General features: G+C 48.0%; 1 protein-coding gene and 1 long non-coding RNA gene across 4 annotated transcripts in view; one reads left to right on the top strand and one right to left on the bottom strand.

The window, feature by feature from the left end:
• LOC130529709 (contactin-3-like) overlaps positions 1 to 16,549 on the bottom strand; it is a 25,974-nt gene extending 9,425 nt beyond the window's left edge. The window contains exons 1-14 of one of the 3 annotated variants that reach the window (XM_057040201.1): positions 16,092 to 16,549; positions 13,617 to 13,744; positions 12,460 to 12,595; positions 9,389 to 9,564; positions 8,014 to 8,109; positions 7,693 to 7,896; positions 6,174 to 6,276; positions 5,668 to 5,852; positions 4,652 to 4,788; positions 3,876 to 4,005; positions 3,382 to 3,532; positions 3,163 to 3,290; positions 2,020 to 2,189; positions 666 to 783 (exon numbers count right to left, since the gene is read on the bottom strand). In XM_057040201.1, the coding sequence (XP_056896181.1) occupies positions 666 to 783; positions 2,020 to 2,189; positions 3,163 to 3,290; positions 3,382 to 3,532; positions 3,876 to 4,005; positions 4,652 to 4,788; positions 5,668 to 5,852; positions 6,174 to 6,276; positions 7,693 to 7,896; positions 8,014 to 8,109; positions 9,389 to 9,564; positions 12,460 to 12,595; positions 13,617 to 13,671 (1,789 nt within the window). In that variant the 5' untranslated portion in view covers positions 13,672 to 13,744; positions 16,092 to 16,549. Of the gene's footprint in view, positions 1 to 665; positions 784 to 2,019; positions 2,190 to 3,162; positions 3,291 to 3,381; positions 3,533 to 3,875; positions 4,006 to 4,651; positions 4,789 to 5,667; positions 5,853 to 6,173; positions 6,277 to 7,692; positions 7,897 to 8,013; positions 8,110 to 9,388; positions 9,565 to 12,459; positions 12,596 to 13,616; positions 13,745 to 14,870; positions 15,206 to 16,091 lie in introns of those variants that run through there. The other 2 variants (XM_057040202.1, XM_057040203.1) reach the window with 2 other exon arrangements.
• On the top strand, positions 15,938 to 18,754 carry LOC130529712 (uncharacterized). Its single transcript, XR_008951635.1, has 3 exons — positions 15,938 to 16,219; positions 16,431 to 16,680; positions 16,921 to 18,754. It is a non-coding gene; the product is annotated as an uncharacterized LOC130529712 (long non-coding RNA).

Raw genomic sequence — 18,754 nt, 5'->3', positions numbered from 1 at the left:
CAGCGCGGCAGGTGCACACGCAGGTGCGCACGCTTAAACAAAAGCGTGGCAGCTTCTATGCCCACCGAGTATAGAATCCTGGAATATCACATGAAAACGGAGGGGGAAGCCTACTGGAAACATAGCAGCTAATGTTAGAATGATCGTCTGCTACGTTTTACAGCTTATTCTAAAGTATGTTTTTTGATGCAGTGATGGAAATTCAATCTGGGTTATGTTTGAAGTCCCCCCCACAAGTGAAGCATAATGAGGCCACCACGGTAACAAAACACATAACAAAATCAACTCCCTTCCTTCTGCCTCCTAAATCTTGGAACTTGCGCCTGCAGGGCTGCAGTTTGGTGAAGATGGTGACAGACTAACGTGTGTGTGTGTGTGTGTGTGTGCGTGTGTGTGTGTGTGGGGGGGGGCAGTGATTAGATCAATACTCTGTTAGCTTAGTCGCCTTAAAAGAAACAGTTAATTTTACCTCGAATGCTGCATGAGTGTTGAAAGACAAGCGTCACCTGTGTCAGTCGCTGTGAGACTAAACGTGTCTGCAGCGAAGCCACGTGCAGCAAAAACCGAATGCCGGCTTTTGAGTTTGTTAAAAAAAAAGAAAAAAAGAAAAAGAAGCCTTGTGTGTTTTAATTAGCAACCGCAGAGCTGAGAAGAGCTTTTCTTACCTTTCACGATCAATATGGCCACGGCTGACAGGCTCTCCACATCCGTGTCCACCACACAGATATACTTGCCGGCGTGGTAAAGCTGAATGTTCCTAATCATCAGATCTCCGGCTGTTCTCTGGGCGGAAGGAAGGAAAGCTTTACATAGCATGAAAGATAACAGACCTTGTGACAGCTTATTAAAGAACGAAGTGAAGCATATATAAGGCGCAGTAAACAGCTCTGCCAAAAAAAGAGAGCCTGCAGATTCTGCAGCTAAAGCTCTGCAGCGGGGCAAACAGGGCACTTTTTAAAAGGGTATTTTACACAATTATATAACACACACACACACACACACAGACACCTGTAGCCAGAAACAACAGAGCAAAACATAATGAAAAGCTCTGAGAATGACAGAGCATCTTAGTCACATGCTGCTGTCCATGAGGTGACAAGGCTCAAGGAGAAAATGGTACCAGGAGATCGTAAGCGGCGAATGCGGACCTGTGTTTGACGGCGCTCTCATTATTTCACCTGCTGCTTCTTTCTTTCCCATTTAGAGGTCGCCACCACGACCTTCGGGGCCCGACGGAAACATCCGCGCCAATACAGCGTTTCTTTTGGCTTTAGCAGGTTTTCACTGAGAGAGAAATGCTTCCACAGATTGGAAGGACATCAGCACAGGTGCCTTGTGGGTCTGGAAAAAGTCAAATTTAACTAAAGAATTTACGTAGAAAAAAAAGAGAATAGCGAGAATGCACAATCTGGCATGGAGCCTTGATATTTGAACGTTATTATTTTATTGTTTTTGTTGTTATTTTGTGTGTTTTTATTTTATTGGTTGTGCAGCCAAATCGAGGTTAGGCGATGGCCTCAGGGAAAGGGCGAAAAAAGTTAAACACACAGACGGTCGGGCGGACCATCTTAAATGCTGTAAAGGGCCATAAATGTCGCCCTCCAGGCTTTCATGCGCTGTCTAGGACAGTTGCAAAGATGTGGAGCCATTTTATATCAGCAAAGATGGAGCCAGATTGGATTTTTACAACTTTATGAAGTTTGAATTGAACTCAAAAAGATAACCGTCACATTAGTGGAGCAGGTCTACCGGATTTTCACCTCCTGAATGCTGCACTTCCCATTTACAAAGCGACAGTTGGAACATTGGCGCATCCCGGGTGAGCTGATGTACAGTCGCCTTTGCCCAGACCATTTTGCACCCTCAGACCTCTGAACACCGTCTAAACCTGCCTTCAATGACGGCATATCCACACAATGTCTTTTTAATCTAATGGCGGATATGAAGTGAGGCTGGGTGGTAAAAGGTGCCAACTGCCCATTCACACGTCTTCCAGGATCATGAATTCAGGTCACTCACCCCACCCACAAGCTCAAAGTGGCCGTCTCCCTTGGCGATGAGCTGTCCGTTAAAGGCCCAAGAAAAGGAGACGTCGAGGACGGGGTCGCTGGCCACCTGACATGGTAACACGATGCTCTCGCCCACGATGATCTCCATGTCCACCGGCCCCTGGGTGATTCTGGTTGGATCTACGTTAAAATATCCAGCACACCGATTTCAAAGGACCTCAGCGGCTCTGATGTTTGCATCTCTCGCTGTGCAGCCCCAACTTAGATGCTACAAACAGCTAGCAACGGACCGTGCTAACCCGAAAACTCACTATATATGGTTAGATTCCTGCATACAAGAGGGTTTTTTCACATTACTGGAGTTGCAAGCTGAAGTATCCCAAAAATGTGAGCGCTCTTTCTTCATGCTAAATGATACAAAATGAAAGCCAAGAAACTGTATATTAGAAGGACCCCCCCCCCCCCCCCCACCCCCCAAACATCAAGCATTTCCCCGAGTCTGCAGCATTTTAAATAGGAAATAGAACTGAATCCAACCAAATGTGGGTCAACACAAAGGAAGACAATTAGTGTTTACCTTGTATAGACTTGCAATGGGAATAAATATTGAAAACATGAGGCCTAATAATCAGCTGTCTGTGCTGCCAACTGCAATTCAGCCCTGAAATCCCTAAAAAGTGGAAGCGGGCTTAGAAAGAAATGATGACAGAGGAAAGGCATCTACAGTGTCCATAAGACCTTCTCACCAGCACTGCGTTCACAACACTTCCATTATGCTGCAGTAAATTGGATGTTTCAACTGCTTTGAGGGGAACGGTGCGATGGAGTATTTCCAAGCGCATTACTGCTGCCGCTGCAAATGCAGTCAAACAAGACAACTCAATAAAAAAGAGACAGAGATGAGAAGAGCCCCCCCCACCACTGCTTTCCCTCCAATGATCAACTCCCTGCTCAAACAGAATAAAATCTAATATTTAAAATTTAATCCCAAATCAGCGATGGTTGTTGATCGAGACGTCGAGGCCCGAAAGTAAAGTTTTGTTGATGTTTCCCACCCAGTCGTTATTGACTGAGAGCTGCTGGATACGGCAGCTTCCTCCTGTCTTAATCCATATCGAGCGACCAATTCTGCTTACTAAGTTGCACAATTTACCGGTGACGAGGAGCCTGCCGGTGGTGCTCGACATGCCGAATCTATTGCGAGCGAAGCAGGTATAGCCGCCCGCGTCCGACTTGCTCACGTTGGCGAGCCGCAGCGTTCCGTCTGGGGAGAGCGTGACCCTGGATCGGTAGAGAGAGATGGAAGGGGAGGGGGGCGCGTCAGGTGCTTTCAGAAGAGCACGCCGGCAGCTTTTCCTCCCGGTGTTGTTACCTGTCGTTGATGTGGATGGGCAGGTTTCCCTTCTTCCATAAAATGCTAGCCACGGGATACGCCTGGGGTTTGCACTCCAGAGTCACGGTGGTTCCGGCTTTGGCTTTGAGCAGAGCTCTGAGGACGTTCCCTGTGAAGTCTGGAGGAGAGGCTGGTGGGAAACGGGCTAGAGTTCAGGGACATCGTTGCTGTAGAAACTATTGAATGTTCAAAAAAGGGCAAGGGAATCTGTATCTTCTAATTTCCATTTTCTTCTCCACAGAACCTGAAACACGAGCTCGCTATCTCTCTTACTGCTGCCAGCGCAACACAAAACAGGATATCAATGAGAGAAAAATTGACTTTTTTAAATGTGCGTGGCCCTACAATACCGCCCTGACTGACCCCATTATCCGCTAATCCAGACAACCTTTACCAACGACAGTGGGCTGACCTTTAAGATTCGTTGGCAACAATGATTTGGGGATTTAAGGGAGAGACAAATGCCATCCTACCTAAAACCATCAGCTCGGCGGCAAAATATATGACGCCGTGTTTATTCTCAGCCACACACTGGTACATGCCGGCGTCCGAGAGCGCCAGCGCTGACACCGACAGCACGCCGTCCGCCACCGTTATTCTGTCCTGTGAAGAAAGGAATGAAAGAAAGCAATTACAGGTCCAGATTTAAGGAAGGCTTTGCACAGGCCGCCCTGACGGAGCTCAGTAACCACAGCATCAGGACAGGAGCTCTATAAACGACCAAGATTCGGGCTGCAGACTATATTTTTGTTCTCTCGTAAGCTCCTTCTGTCACACTTCAAGGTGTCCTGGTCGTGCGGTTGGAAAAAACGTCCCTTTTTCTCTGTTCTGTGTGAGGGGCGTTTACATGAACTAAAGGCCGAGCTTATTCAGACGATCAGGCCGACATGTGAAGGTTCCACGGTTCCAGCGGCCTACGTGCGGCGTGTTTTCACGGAAGATCGAGCTCATTGTGAAGAGCAGAAACATGCTCCATGAATAATGAAGAGCCACCACGGACTCCATTCAGATGAAACTGAGCAATCTCCCCTGATCCACTCTCTAAGACTGCTTAATCTGCCAAGGTAGAGGCGACCGAGAGACACTTACAACCGCGAGATGTTTGTGCCCCCCACCTTCTAAATCGTGCTTTTGAGAAAAAAGAAAGAGCGAGCGGCGGGCTGGATGAAACGAGCAGATGAGCCGAGGCGGCGGATTTAGTCTTTAAAATGAAATATTGGTAGGTGGCAGAGGACAGGCTGTAATTTACCCCCGAGAGGAGCTGCTGGCCGTTCTTCAGCCATGTGTAGGAGGGCTTAGGCTTCCCATTGGCTCGGCACTCCCAGTGCAGCCGCTCCTCGATGGCGAGGGCCGCGTCCTTCACGGCCTGGATCCACTGAGGCTTGGCTGAAGGAACAGAAACACACTCGATTTGGAATCTCTGAAGAGAAGCCAGAGGACAGCGTTTGAAAGGGGGCACGGTGATCTCATTACATATTCCACATCTAAAATAGATCAAAGGAAGGCGTGACTGACAGCGGGTGCGAATCAGTGGGGGAAAAAGAAAACGAGTTTGTCTTAAGAGAGAGGAGCGTTGGCGTGGGCCATCTTTCGCTCCTGTCACGTCAAGGTGTCAGGAGCCCGCGGCGACTCCAGATTAGCAGCTAATGCGGCAGCAGACAGCGGGCCATCTCACGGCGGGTGACGCGTCCCACGCCTGCTACTTCAATTCCGGAGAGAAGGAGCCACACGACACGCAGCTCTCCGTCCGAGTCCCTTTTTTGGGAGTTCTCGTGGCCGGAGCATCCGTAATAAGGCGCAGCTCACCTCGTGGGAGTCGTACGAGTGTTGGCTCCAATTTCACACGTGTCAAGTTTTAGGTAAAAATATGAAATTCCTAGTGACAAGTGTTGAGAACCTAGAAATGAAAGTCGCCGTGGAAACCTAACGAGTGCTATGTTAACGTCAGACGTACAACGAAGCGCGCCACGAGAATTTGTGGCTTCCCCTTCGCAATTCCAGGTATTTCTCAAAACCTGGAAAAAGTCTCAAGGAAAACCATCCAGTGTTTTTACTGGGCAAATATCTGTAACACATGTCACTCAACTTTAATGCTGGAGTTTTCCTCACTCCACACTTATCAGCCTTTGTAGCTCGAAATTGTTCAACTATTTCTTGTCATAAGCTTTTCACGAGCGCTGGAACTGAGCCGTGATATTGTCCAGCCGTGCGCCGATAACAGAACAAGCGTGTGACGGCCTGCAGGAAATGAAGGTGTTTCGGTACCGTAGAAGGCCAGCCGCCCGGTGGCCGTGTTCTTGCCCATCCTGTTCTCCGCCACGCACTCGTATCCTCCCGTGTCGTCCTGCTGGAAGCTGGGGATCTCCAGCACAGCGTTGGAGTACTTCATCTTCACTTTGCTGGGGAAGGGCACGCCGTTCGCCCGCTTCCAGGTGATCTCAGGCACGGGGCTGAGGACGGAAAATACAACATCAGCCAAGTTCGTTTCAACTTTCAAAACCGCCGCCTGCGTTTCCCACATCTGGGGTAATCCGGCAACGAGGCACCCGATGGAGCTCGGAGCCCCGATCCCCGCATCTCTCCCGGATGAACGGCTTATCTTTAACTGAATCCGACGACAACAGCAAAAAAAAATTAAACGCTGTCTTGATGCCAATCGCACCTCGATGGAACATTGTGTGAAACATAATTGCGGCGGCGACTTTACAGCAACGGCCTCCACTCCTGAAATGAAAGAAGGTTGAAAACATGCTTCAAGGAATCCAGCTTACTTCCCGAGGGCAAAACACTCCAGCGTAACTGTTGATCCTCTGGCGGCGGAGACATTGTCGGGGAAATTAACTTCTATTTTCGGCTCGTATTCGCCCATCACTCCTATGAAGAGCAGACACGAGAACTTGCTCAGTCTTCAATTATTCACGGCTTACAAGCAATATGGCGCCGCGCCGCGGCCCAAACAACGGCGCCGCGAAAACCAACAGAGGAGGAATGAAAAGGCAAACATTCTCTCGCGGGCAAACTCAAAGGAGAACATGGCTCCGGCGCAGGAGGAACGCCGGCAGCCGAGTATATTTGATCTCTTTGGAGACGATCTTTATCTGTGTTTTTATTGTTCAGTCAGCTCGCCGTTTGACAATTACCCGCAAGAGCGCGTGGGCGGATCCTAACCTCTGATGTTCCCGAGCTACCGAATATAAAGGGAAGGCTGGAATCGGACAGCGATTCCACGGGATGGGAAAAGTGTGGAGTCGCTTTGAAATCTCGCTTTGATGTGATGAACAAACCCTTCATAGAAGCTTTCAAGTATCTGATGATATATGTTTTAATACCATTTCCTCTCAATAACTCTACTATCATATAGCTGATTGAAGTACAACTTATGGATTAAAGGGTACTTTCTGTGTTTCTTATTATTTTTCCAATTAAATGGATGACAAAAACATTAACATATTTAGTAATGACAGAAAAAATCAAGTTATCTATCTTGTTATTACATATCAGTGGCCGATTTATCTAACTGAAAGGTCACCACCTCCATTTTGGTTCATTATTACTTTGTGAGATTGAACCAAAGTCTGACCAATTTTCTGTTAAGGGCTTTTCTTTCTGCCTTGAACTGAAATCAAAAACTCAAGTGAAGTTGGAAGCGGATATGAAATCAGTAAAGTGAGACATCTGGCTTCCTTTGGCAAAGTTCTGCTTCAGAGTGTCTGAATTCTGTCCAAAAACCAGCCAGAAACTCACATCAGAAGGAAAAACTTTTCACTTCTGGCCAAAATTGACATCTATATGGTTGGAATGTTCTGTTTATGATCAAGATTCATTCTATTTGGAAGTGATTGTGATAAGAAAAAAAATCGGATGGGGTGAGCTGATTTACTAATGACTTGCTTTATAACTGGGATATAGGAAAAGCACAGTGTTCCATGTGTGAACAACCAAACGTTGGGCGAAAGTACTGCGTTACATCCTCTTTCTGTATACAAAGTAAGACTGTAAGAGCAGAACACTCAACAGAACGGTCGAGTAACACCGAGCTAATGTTTAATTCATTCAACTGAGAATAAAACAACAATCCACGGAGGGCCAGACTGAGAAATCATGTGAAAGCACTGGGAGAGCTCTTAAAAGGGGGGACGTGAATTAGAAGAGGGCCAAGTCAGCAAAGAGGAGATTGGGGCGCTTTGTTTGCTGGCCTACATCGCTGTTTGCTCGCAGACGTTAGCGCTCGGCAACAGCGAGGCGCCGCGTGACAAAGAGCACTAGCGCTGATTAAATGAGTCATCTTACCGTCTGTCTTGAGGATCAGAGCCGTGGGAGAGCTGTGAACCTTTCCCTTTGTGACGCTGTTGGTCACCACGCAGGTGTAGTTGCCCACGTCCGAGGGCTCCACCTTGGCGACGTAGAGGTTTCCCGTCTGCTGCGAGACGAACCGGCGATTGTCTTGCTGGACAAAGTAGGGGTACTCGTTGAAAACCCAGGCGTAAGTGAGGTCTGGAAGAAAAACAAGGGCTCCTCGGTGACTTAAAAGTGCCTCTCAAAAGGCTAATTAACAGGCTAATTAATTCAAGCTGAAATCATCTCTAATAAGAGCGAGCGATAAAGGCTCACCTCCCGAGGAAGTCGGCGTTCCGCACAGTAACACCACCCCCTGTCCCTCTCGGACTGACACCGCACTTCTGGTGTGGACTTTGAAATGATCCAAGTCTGAGGAGAGGAAAAGGACAGAAAAAGATCGCTGCGGGATCTGAGAAATCAGAGAGGAACAGAGCTGAGCAGACGCTCTCTGCAAGACACTGACATGAGCCAGAAAGGGAAATTGTCCTGAGAATTGTGTCTGTGAGACACAGCCAGGCAGAAGAGAGCGGCTGCGAAGGGCTGAAAACTGTGTGAATATGTGACCCTGAACTTTCTGGATGGAAACATAAGGCATACTCGCTCCTCTGATCCTTTTTTTAAACAAAGACTGCTATCGGTGCATTTTCCTCCTTGGATTTCTGACACCATTTCCCATGCGTTGCTACACATTTAGAGTCTTTTTTCCCCCCACTAGCATCCTAAATAAAGACATGAGGTCATTGAGCAACATGCGCTACGATGTTTATGATGCCTGACAGGCGTCACACACCTGTCCAGACGTCTCCCCTACCAATGCATCTGTCTGCGGCTGTCATCGGCGCCTACGCTCGCTGATTGTCACTAGCATTTCTGTTGAAATCTCCACTTTTTTTATTCAATTAACCAACCAAATCAAAGACTCTTCATTGACTCACAAAGGCTGAGGAGCAGCAAATCCATACGGCCGGGACTGCTGGAACCCAAAAACACGACAGAAACGATTAATCAAATATCGGGAGAAGAAGAAGGGAAAAAAAGGACGGGGGGGGGGGGGGCTGCTTAATTTCCTTTTGACGGACTAATTGGATGATCGACTAACTGCTGCGACTCTTTCTGCGAGCGTCATCTTTTTTTCGCTGATGGGCCGAGAATGGTCAGCCGCCGTCGGCTCCCAGGACGCTGCGTGATGGGTTAACCTGTGACCCGAAACGGGCCAGTAGCACAACAAGAATCAATTAAAGAGGCGATATTGATCCAATTTCACACACTAATAACTGGTAATGATATCCTGCTGGTGCCAAAGAGCTGACGATTGGTTGGAACCTGCAAAGAATCAAATTGGACACAAATTGACTGAAGGAAATGCTGAATGTTAGCGGGTGCATGAATAAATCGGTGACAGTCGGCCACAACATGGCCAAACGTACCACCAATATGCAATGAAACCGCAGTAAAATGGGAGAAACACAGAGCCCAAGTAGGCAAAGGTGAAACAGTGCTCATGCTGCCATGTTTCTACGCAAAACTACTGCAGTCCCGTTAAATATTGCAAATATTGTGCACCCGTTTCAGCCGCGGCGCTTTCGCGTGCGCGGACACTCCATTAGCTTAAAAGAAATAAATAAATCAATAAGAACCTGCGACTTACAGGCAAACTGCAGACTGGCTCTCCTGCTCAGAATAGCTCCCGCCGCGTTGAACGCCATGCACTGGTACATCCCCACGTCCTGGTAACGGTCCAGACTGCTTATAATGAGGTTGCCCCCAGACAGACGCCGCCGGTGATCCAGTCCCAGATTTATGAGAGTCCCATTCAGCGACCATCTGTGAGGGCAAACACGCCATCAGTCCCCGGCAAAATGGCCCTCGGTCGCTCTCCTCCAACAGAAGGAGGTGTGACAGCAGGTGAGCGGAGAACGCAGCAGCACCTCGCTCGGAACCGAGAGGACTGCACGTACTGTACGTGTCCACTACCCTGTTGGTGGGATTCACAAAAGACCTCCGAGAGCAAAGCCTGTAAAGCCGTGTTGTATATTTCTTTCATGGACACGATGGAATGCCGTAAATAAAGGAATCTAAAAAGTGTCAGAGAACAGCAGCAGGGCGGGAATGTGTGGTGTGATTTCACAGTGCAAGGAAAATACTATTATACTATAGTAATAATACTGTACATATGGATGGGTGGCGTTTGTGGACGGAACTTGAATCATGGTATGGCGAGAAGTTGTTAATGTGGAGGGTCAGGTGTCAGGATTAATACTAATGGGTACGAGCTGGTGCGGGGTTCTGCTGGACTGTGCAGCAAGCTACACACTGCTAACCATATGCTATCACGCTGACTTCTCGGGGAATCGTAGTGTGAGGGCGCAGAAGTGACACCGACGGAGGGTCGGTGGCGTTGCCATGGTTCCTGTGCATGTAGAAGCACTCAAATTCAAGAAAAAATGCCAAAAAAAATGCATCAACCGGCGACGCCATAATGTGATAGCCGGGTTCGAACCCACCGAGGGAGCGCCTGTGGTCATCTATAACACTAATGTTGACTCTTAATACTTTGCATTCAATTCCCCAGATTAAGATTTCTCCACGAAAAAAAAAAAAGCCATCTTGAGGGTTTGCGCTTTCCCTCTTTGCTGCGGCGGCCTTCCAATTTTCCGCGTGACATTACTCTTTTAAAAAATGAATGTTGTCAAACGCAAACTGGCTTCTGTTCTTGAAGGGAAGTATAAAGGTTGGAAAAGCCATCTGAGATGCTGTCATCAGTCTTCGCCGTAATCGGCCCTTTTCTTATATTTACATAATGTGACATTATTCCACCTCTGACTTCTCATCAGGCTAAAGCATTAGCACTTGGCAAGAGGCAGCAGTGGGCTAATGCAACAGAAGACACCTTTTGCACTCCTCTTCACCCCCGCCCACCCCCCACCCCCAGCAGGTAGTGGGAACGAAGGAGGAGACGGCGCCGTGGTCTCAGGCTGCTCCAAATAAATGAAATGCTTGAAAGAACAAAACAAGAGGTTAATTCATTGATTCAAATAAGCCCGTCATTATCCGAGAACAGCCTTCCCATTCACTCCCGTCGGCGCGTCTCCCTCCGAGCGGCGTTCAGAAATGGTGCCTGGATGAGTTCAAGGGCAGAGCACTTTTCACGATTGCTCCATCGTTTTCCTCAAAGCGCTAATTCTTTTTTCCCTCTCTCTCTCTCTCTCCCTCCTTTCAGCCAAATATTTCTATCCTGCATTCCTTAAGACGGAATGAGAGATGCAACGGGCAACATTCCAAATGCTTTCAAGCCTGGCTTCCAAAATAACGTCATAAAGAATATGTACAAATCGCCCAATGCTGATGAGCGCTTGCTGCAACCTCCCGGTCTAATAAAATAGCTGCGTTTCTCCACGGGTTACGACTGACCCTGCTGCTTCCTAAGCCAATAAATCAGGATGAATTAGTTCTAGCTATATACCTGCACGTCTCTGGGTATTTTTAGGTGTCTTCCCATCCCTAGTTTCACCTTTGCTGTTCAGTGACGCGGCTAAAGTGCGAACGACCGTTTCTTTTAAGGTGAGCCTCCTCAGATCCAGGTTGTGTCTCACTACAGAGGCCTGATTCCTCCAGGTGACGCTGGAATATTAATAATTCTACGCCCGAGTCAGGCCGATGCTCGCGAGACGGTCTTTAAAACAGCGCCCCCGCTGCAAACGCGCCGTCTTTAAAGGCACGGCGGCTTGAAATACGGCGGGGCGAACGCTATGAGGGTCTCGTCTCCATTAGGAGTGACGGGATTGGCAGGGGGAAAGAAGTGAGCAAAGGAGGGGGAAGGAGCAGGCCGAGCCCATTTACACTTCAAGAGAGGAGCTGCAAAGGTGCCGAGGGCGCACAAAACCCAGAGCAGGCAGCAAGAGGAGACACAACGCGCTCTTCTCACCTTTAATCAGCCGGAATATCTGCGTAAAGGCAAAAGAATGTGTGGAAAAAAGCTGAAATAATGAGCAATTACAACAGCGCTCATCTTAGCTGCAGGATCTTCTTTTGCCAACTGGTATCAGGCATCCGGCCTTGGTCCTCATGGCGTGTTTTTCATTATATAAAGGAAGATTTAGGGTGCTCTGGGATACTCCAAATTCATCACTAAGATAATATCTGGCAGGCACGAGGAAAAATTGGCAGTGTTTTTGTCAACAAGAAATAGGAAAGCCATATCTCAGAGAGCATTTGAGTGCAAGCCTGAGATTTTTAAAGGGAAGCGCGGGCCCTATTTTTATTAAATGTGAGTCATCTCAGAGGTATTATTCACAAAAAGTGTTCTGAAATCGAAGTCAGGGTCAAAACTGATGCATATATGCATGGTGCTGCCCAAACATGTCCGTTTATTTGAACCCGCGCATCTTTTAAGGCTCCTGTTTGATACTGTATTACCCGTTTATTCCAACGCCATCATCAAACATTCAACAAGGACCCTTCAGACACAGACGGCCCACAAAACGCTCCCAGCAATGAAAGGATGCAAAAATGGGAAAGCTGATTATTATCTACACAGGAGTTCCTTTAAAACAGAAACAATTACGGGGGAGCGTGACTACTTTTAAAAAAAGTGAATTTTTCATGCAGCTTTCAGGCAGAATTTAGGTTTATCGATTTATCATTGACAGTCTTTAGTTGCTTGAGGAGCAGCAAAAAAGGATTTAAACCTTGAAAGATGGGCTCCCAGCCATACCTCACCTGTACTGAGGGGGCGGCACCCCCTTAGCATCGCAGGTCAAAGTTGCTTCTTCTTCTATGGTGTCCACGGGGATGAACAGGTCACCTGGCTCCATCCTCCATCTCGGCCCATGGAAGGAAACGCTGTCCAGACAGTCTGAAAGTGAACGTCCTCAGTTATGGGCTGTTTACTTGTAAATGTAATATTGTAGTTTTGAGTGGAATCTGCACACACAGGGCAAAAAGTTATTATCTTCTGTCGTCTATAATAAAAACAGGAGAACTCCGCAGCACTAGTATCACTGAATGTGGGGCCGAGGGCGGGCCACGGGGGCCTGTGCACAGCGTTGCGTGCTTCTGTCTCTTTCTCCCGACAGGCTCAGCTGCACGCTGCGTGAGCAGGTAATTTGGTTAATTTGGCAATTATATACACGAGACTGGAATTAGCCAATCAGATTGACTGCTGAGCGGAAGCTGCGGAACGAAAATGTGCTCGTTCCGCCAGTCACCGCCACGACTCGCTGAGAAAACGCTTTGGTTGACGCCAGGAACGTTAACCATTCAAACACGGAATTTCTCGGGAAAGTGCTGCGTCATAACGCACAGATTTTAAGCCAGGTGGGTAATGTGGTCCATAGAACGTTTGCCATCCTCCCACTCAGCAGCTTCTCCTCTTTCACAGAGCTACAAACACAACACCCGAGTTCTGATATCCGTTAATAGTAGATGATTATATATAGGGTTTTTTTTGGCCTACCGCTATTAAAAGGTTAGGCTTCAATGCAATGACTCGTGCTCAACAAGTCTATTTAAAGGTGGTGTGCTCTACAATCACAGGGGAAGCTGCAGATACATGTTCAGATGTTTTTGAGGTTTGTTGGAAGGGAATTGTCACAACTATTGATTGACCGGTCGGTGCTGAAGTGCGTTGATCAAGCGTTCATATGGCGGAAACGATCATTGGGCAGCCAAAGAAAGGCAGAAATGTTAGATATCTCGCTGTGAGGGCCCCAGAGACTGGCATCTGTGACCTGCACACACGTCAGTAATGAGGGACGTTCCTTTAAACCCCCCCCCAACACGGACACTGTTCCCTGCTCCTCGGCTGCCATCCCGCACCTGTGAATGTCCAGACATCAGTCATTAGTCATATTAAAAAAATAAAAAAGGGAGATTACCTGCCAGACAGTCGATGATTGATAACAGTAGAAGCTGTTTCCATGGCGACATCATCTTTGGCAGCCAAGGGCAAATGAGCCTTTCATCCAATAAGCGTCAAAACGGCACTGCTACAGGGGAGTCTGACCTGTCGGAACAAGCATTGGGTTTGCAGAGCGCCAAACTCACCGCTAGATTTTGTCCGACCTTTCAACATCGTGCTGAGCGATATCGATTAATCGAGGATAAAGTGACAATTTAAGCAGCAAAGGTGCGATAAGGATGACGCCCGCCAGCGTCAGCGAGCAGTGGCGCGTTCCAGAGGGGCCCGCAGAGGCCTCAGCTCCTCCTTCCCTCTGTGGCCGCATGTAGAGATGTGGACCTGGGAATTGGGCGCCGTCCAGTCCATTAGACTCGCCCGCAGCCGAGCGTGCGTCCCCTCACGCACCGCGGCGAGGCGAAAAAGTCCGGCAGGAGGAAGTCATTCCACCTGGCGGGGGGAGCGTTTGTCTGCTTTTGCCGTGTGTTACAGATTACTACACGTCCTCCTGTTGCGGGAAAGCGGGCGAGTAATGATCCGGTTACCAAATGTCAAACACACACGAGCGCAACAAGCGGGCCGACCATAACGCCGCAGCTGACAGGGGATCATGCACGTACACGTGCGCGCAGCTGTGCGCTGCCTGACAAAGACCCAGACGTAATGTTCCGCTCAACAAGCTTTTCTTCCATAAGTTAATACCTGCACACTATTAACTTGTACTGTATTAAATGGGGTTTAATCCCAGAGCCTTTTGGTGTGAGGCAACGGAAACGAGCCTAAAATGACTTCCAAAAGTCTACAGTGGTCCACAAGCACGGGGGGGACACAGTCTGAAGGGAGCGAACACTCAGAGGAGTGTTTGCTGCGCAGGTTCGTGCGGCTCCAGGCACATTTCCTCCAGAGATCTTGTATGATATGATATTGTAAAAGAGACGGCTAATAACACCAGTCTGCCAAATGTCATACAGCCCCCACACACACACCAACCTCGCTTTCTTACAACACCCTGCCCACACACGTTTTCTCCCCACACACAAACACACACTTAGGCGCGCACACATGCACACGTTGCGTTTTGAAGACATAAGCCATGATGTGTGGCTCATCTGAGGACTAATCCCAGGGCCGGCCCGGTTCAGAGCGCCGCTCACGGTGGGTCGAATTGTTCGTTGACTCCCCGGGTGTCAACTCAAACACGTCAGGGGGTTCCAGCCGGGATTTTCTCCCCTACCTTTCATGTTCGCTCGGCCCTTTATCCTCTTCCAAAGTCTGCAAAAAAAGGCTTGGTATGCTTCCTCTCAAAGAGATGGCCGTGTTCCGGGTGCCTCAGCACAGGACCCGATGTGCAAACCGCCGGCTCCTCCGGCCTGCGGACCGGGGTGCCTGCGCGGCTGATGACTTAGGGTTGGAATTTAAAAGGGGACTCGCCAGGCTGACACCCCCGGAGGGCCACACCAGCACGCTCCTTCCTCTCTCTGTCGCTTTATGTGGCTCACAAACACAGGACATGAATTACTGACTTGGACCGATTCGATACACAGTTGGAGTACACACACACACACACACACACACACACACACACACACACACACACACACACACACAACACACACACACACATACTGGAATGGACATGCAGAAATGTGGACTCAGTCATGTAGGTGCTAGTCGCCCACTCACTCTTCCTCTCTCTCTCTCTCACACACGCGCACACTCTCCCTCTCTCTCTCTCTCACACACACACACACACACACGCTCTCTCTCTCCTGGGTAATGGTGCCAATGATGATGGTTATAAATGGTGAAGCTTCGGGGACCTTCACTCTCAATCAGCCCACCCCCGGGTCAGCTGACACAGAAGAATGGATTATCGGGTATCCGCCTGCATCTCGCGGGTCGAACAAACAGCCCACCTGCCAAAGTGGGAGTGGACTTACTTTGAAGGGCCACGCTGCGTTTATTTGAGACATTCCAGCTGAGATGCACCTCTACCCCGGATGAGTGCTGGGTTGCTGGGTTCACATCTGAGCAGATGAGGTGGGGTGAGACCGGGCTGCAGTGTGGCACCACACCAGAGGAGCAGGCGAAAGCACCGCAGCCTTTCTCCGGTTTGACAAAGGCAGGCACGGCTGACTCACATGAATATGATTTTAATTTAAAACAAAAACAAACAAACAAAAAAAACCCACAACCACCCAAAAGTCCATGTGGTTGCACGCTCACATCCCCAGAACCAGACAACTCTGCGTGCAGGAATCGACTGCAGTTGGGAGGGAACGCAAACACTGATAATCGGACATGTGGGGGGGCTCGGGGTTGAAAAGCAAGGGGCAAGCGCGGTCCGGTTGGACTCAATGAATATATCAGCACATCAACAACATCGCTTGTCTAATTATTGTACCTCTGTCGCTCTTGGGCGAAAGATGCGTGTTGGTGTTGGAGAGCGTCTTACCTTATCTTGAGATATCTTGAGCCCAGCGGGAAGCGATTTTAGCCCTGGCGGGAAAATAGAGCGACTGATCCTCCATGGAAACCTCGTTTGCAAAAATGTCGATCCCGATCTTGAGGTCGTTCATACAGGTGAGGATCCGGAGCCGTTCAGAGACGACCCGCTCGCTTCATATCGTCGCGCTGCCCTTTTCTCCTCCACTCCCCCAGCAATAAAAAAAGAAACACAGCAAACACACACATTCGAACACACACAACACCCACGTTGTTTGTTGCTTTGAATCACATCTGATACCCCCCTCGGTTAAAAGCTTTCTTCTGTTTGCGCTCCGACATCCGGCAGGTCTTAAAAAATATCGGTCTGGGAAAGACGGAAAACGAATCGTGCGGAGAGGATTTATCATGCGCATCAAGTCGGCTCCCCCTGCGATCAAGAAGTGGGCAGCAGCGGAAGGCAGAGAGCAGCAGCATCAGCAGCGGCGCTGGGATGGATTCTAGGAAGGTGCGGACGGAGAGGAGGATGCACCTGGGGGAGAACTACACCCCCTTGTGGCAGAGCGCCGAACAACAACGAGACCGCCAGGATTTCGGTGGTGGGTGACGACATTGTGGCATTAATATACAGGCATAAAGTCTGACGCACAATTTAACACCTAATTGCCCCCCTACACACACACACACACACACACACACACACACACACACCCACACACACCCACACACACCCACACACACACACACACACACACACACACACACACACACACCACCACCACCACCACCAACAACAACAACATCATTAACTGCATCAACAATTTTCTGTTCATCCCCAGGATTTGGCTCCATCAACTTGTTCCAGCAGTCGTAAATTTGGAATTTACGAAGAAAACCAGAAAGTTTTAATTCATTCTACTTCATCCTTGTTCTCATGACAAATAAAACTTTCATAATAGGGCCAGGTCCATGATGATAAGCTGAGAGAGAATGAGCTCCTGCTCCCTTGGTTATTTTAGACATTACACTAACGTTAGCATTTGCCTTAATAAAACAGGGAGAGCCATCAAGGCTTGTTTTAATATCAACACCACCAGTCCAAGATGGCTGTGGCACCACAGCAAAACAGTAAAAGATCTGCATTTACAAAGTGCCATTATTGCGATCTCAATGACTCAAAGTGCTTTTATTTTAGTCTGCTTTCACGCATTCACACTCATGTTCACGAAGATTGCGCTTTAGGAGGTTCAGTGTTGTGACTGCAGGGGCTCGAACCACCAACCTTCTGATTGCAGAAACAACACCACAGCAGTGATTTATAACTGGAGGCGTGAAACCACAATAATAGCACAATAATATTAATTTTTGATGCCTGTGTGCTCATGTGGGGATAGAAAATTATGCCTTCTTTGAGGCTGCATGGGCCAAACTGGCCTAACTTCTAACCAGAACTAGTGGCAGTACTGAAATCTTTATTGATTAAAACGGCTTCGACTCTTTATCAGACAAAGAAAGAAGAAAGAATAAAGAAAGGAAAATATTTTCACACACAGATTAGTGATTTTGAATCTGACCTCATCCTTTACACAGTAGCAGTGAACACACAATCCAGGTGCAGGAGCAGTGGGCAGCACAAAGGGGCTGGGATGCCTGCCCGTGCATCCGGGCCCACGGCCTGTCCTGGGATTAGAACCACTTACAAGATCAACTCCGTCCTCTTAGCCATGAGCTGCCCATATCATCCCTGTTGTGCTTTGAAATCTGCATCTTCTGCCTCCACTGCCACCGTCTGCGCATCCCTCCCAGGAGCGGGGAGTCGTCCTCTCTTTGTCTTTCCTGAACCTTCTGATTTACGCGGTTGTTTAGGCTGTTTTTCCTCCCCAATTATCAGACTCATGGATCTAAAGAAAAGTAGAAGGCGTTTCAGATTGTGCAGATTTGTGAAGTCCTCCAGGACAATTTTGTTTTCGAGGCCGTTTAAAGAGAAATCAATGTGTAATTCACAAGTCCCTTTGTCAGCTGGAGGAATGGGCCAAGGCAGAGCACAGTCTGCAAAGCAACTATGGGATGGCGCTCAAAGACTTTACTGGTGTTTTGTTCACAACAGGTTGTTTAATAAAAGAAAAACACCATTAAAGGAACACATAGTGTAATATTAATGTTAGTGGGTGCATGCACTAAAAATGTTTTTAATCCCCCTCACAGTGATTTTTTAAAATTTTAATAAAACTAACAATAGAGACAAATGAGCAAAGCCTTGAATAAATGTAGCATAAGGCTTAACAATCAGTAAACGATCTTGTGACAAATATTTGTTTTTTTCTCTTGAGTATAATAAGATAATTTTGCAACCAGTGCAGCCACAACAGGTCATTAAGCTCTATACAGTGTTTATCTTGTAATGCTCATTATGCCGAAAGAGTCGCAGCATATATGGCAATTTGCACAGTTACTAAGGCGACAGAGCAAATTGTCCACTGAAAAAGCTCTCCCCTGTTTTTGTACTTATTAAAAGTTTTAATGGCATTTTTGACAAAAAGTGGCAGAGTAAAAAAGCCAGCACACTCTTACCAAAACGTGAACTTTTGGAATCACAGAGGGCATCTGTTGTCATCCGCTAAAGCAATTACTTGACATTTAAATAAACTGTTTTTGCAGGCCCTCAAAGGGGAA

Source organism: Takifugu flavidus, chromosome 8, assembly GCF_003711565.1.
Source record: "Takifugu flavidus isolate HTHZ2018 chromosome 8, ASM371156v2, whole genome shotgun sequence".
NCBI classification, from domain to species: domain Eukaryota; kingdom Metazoa; phylum Chordata; class Actinopteri; order Tetraodontiformes; family Tetraodontidae; genus Takifugu; species Takifugu flavidus.
This window is presented reverse-complemented; position numbering and strand designations above follow the sequence as displayed.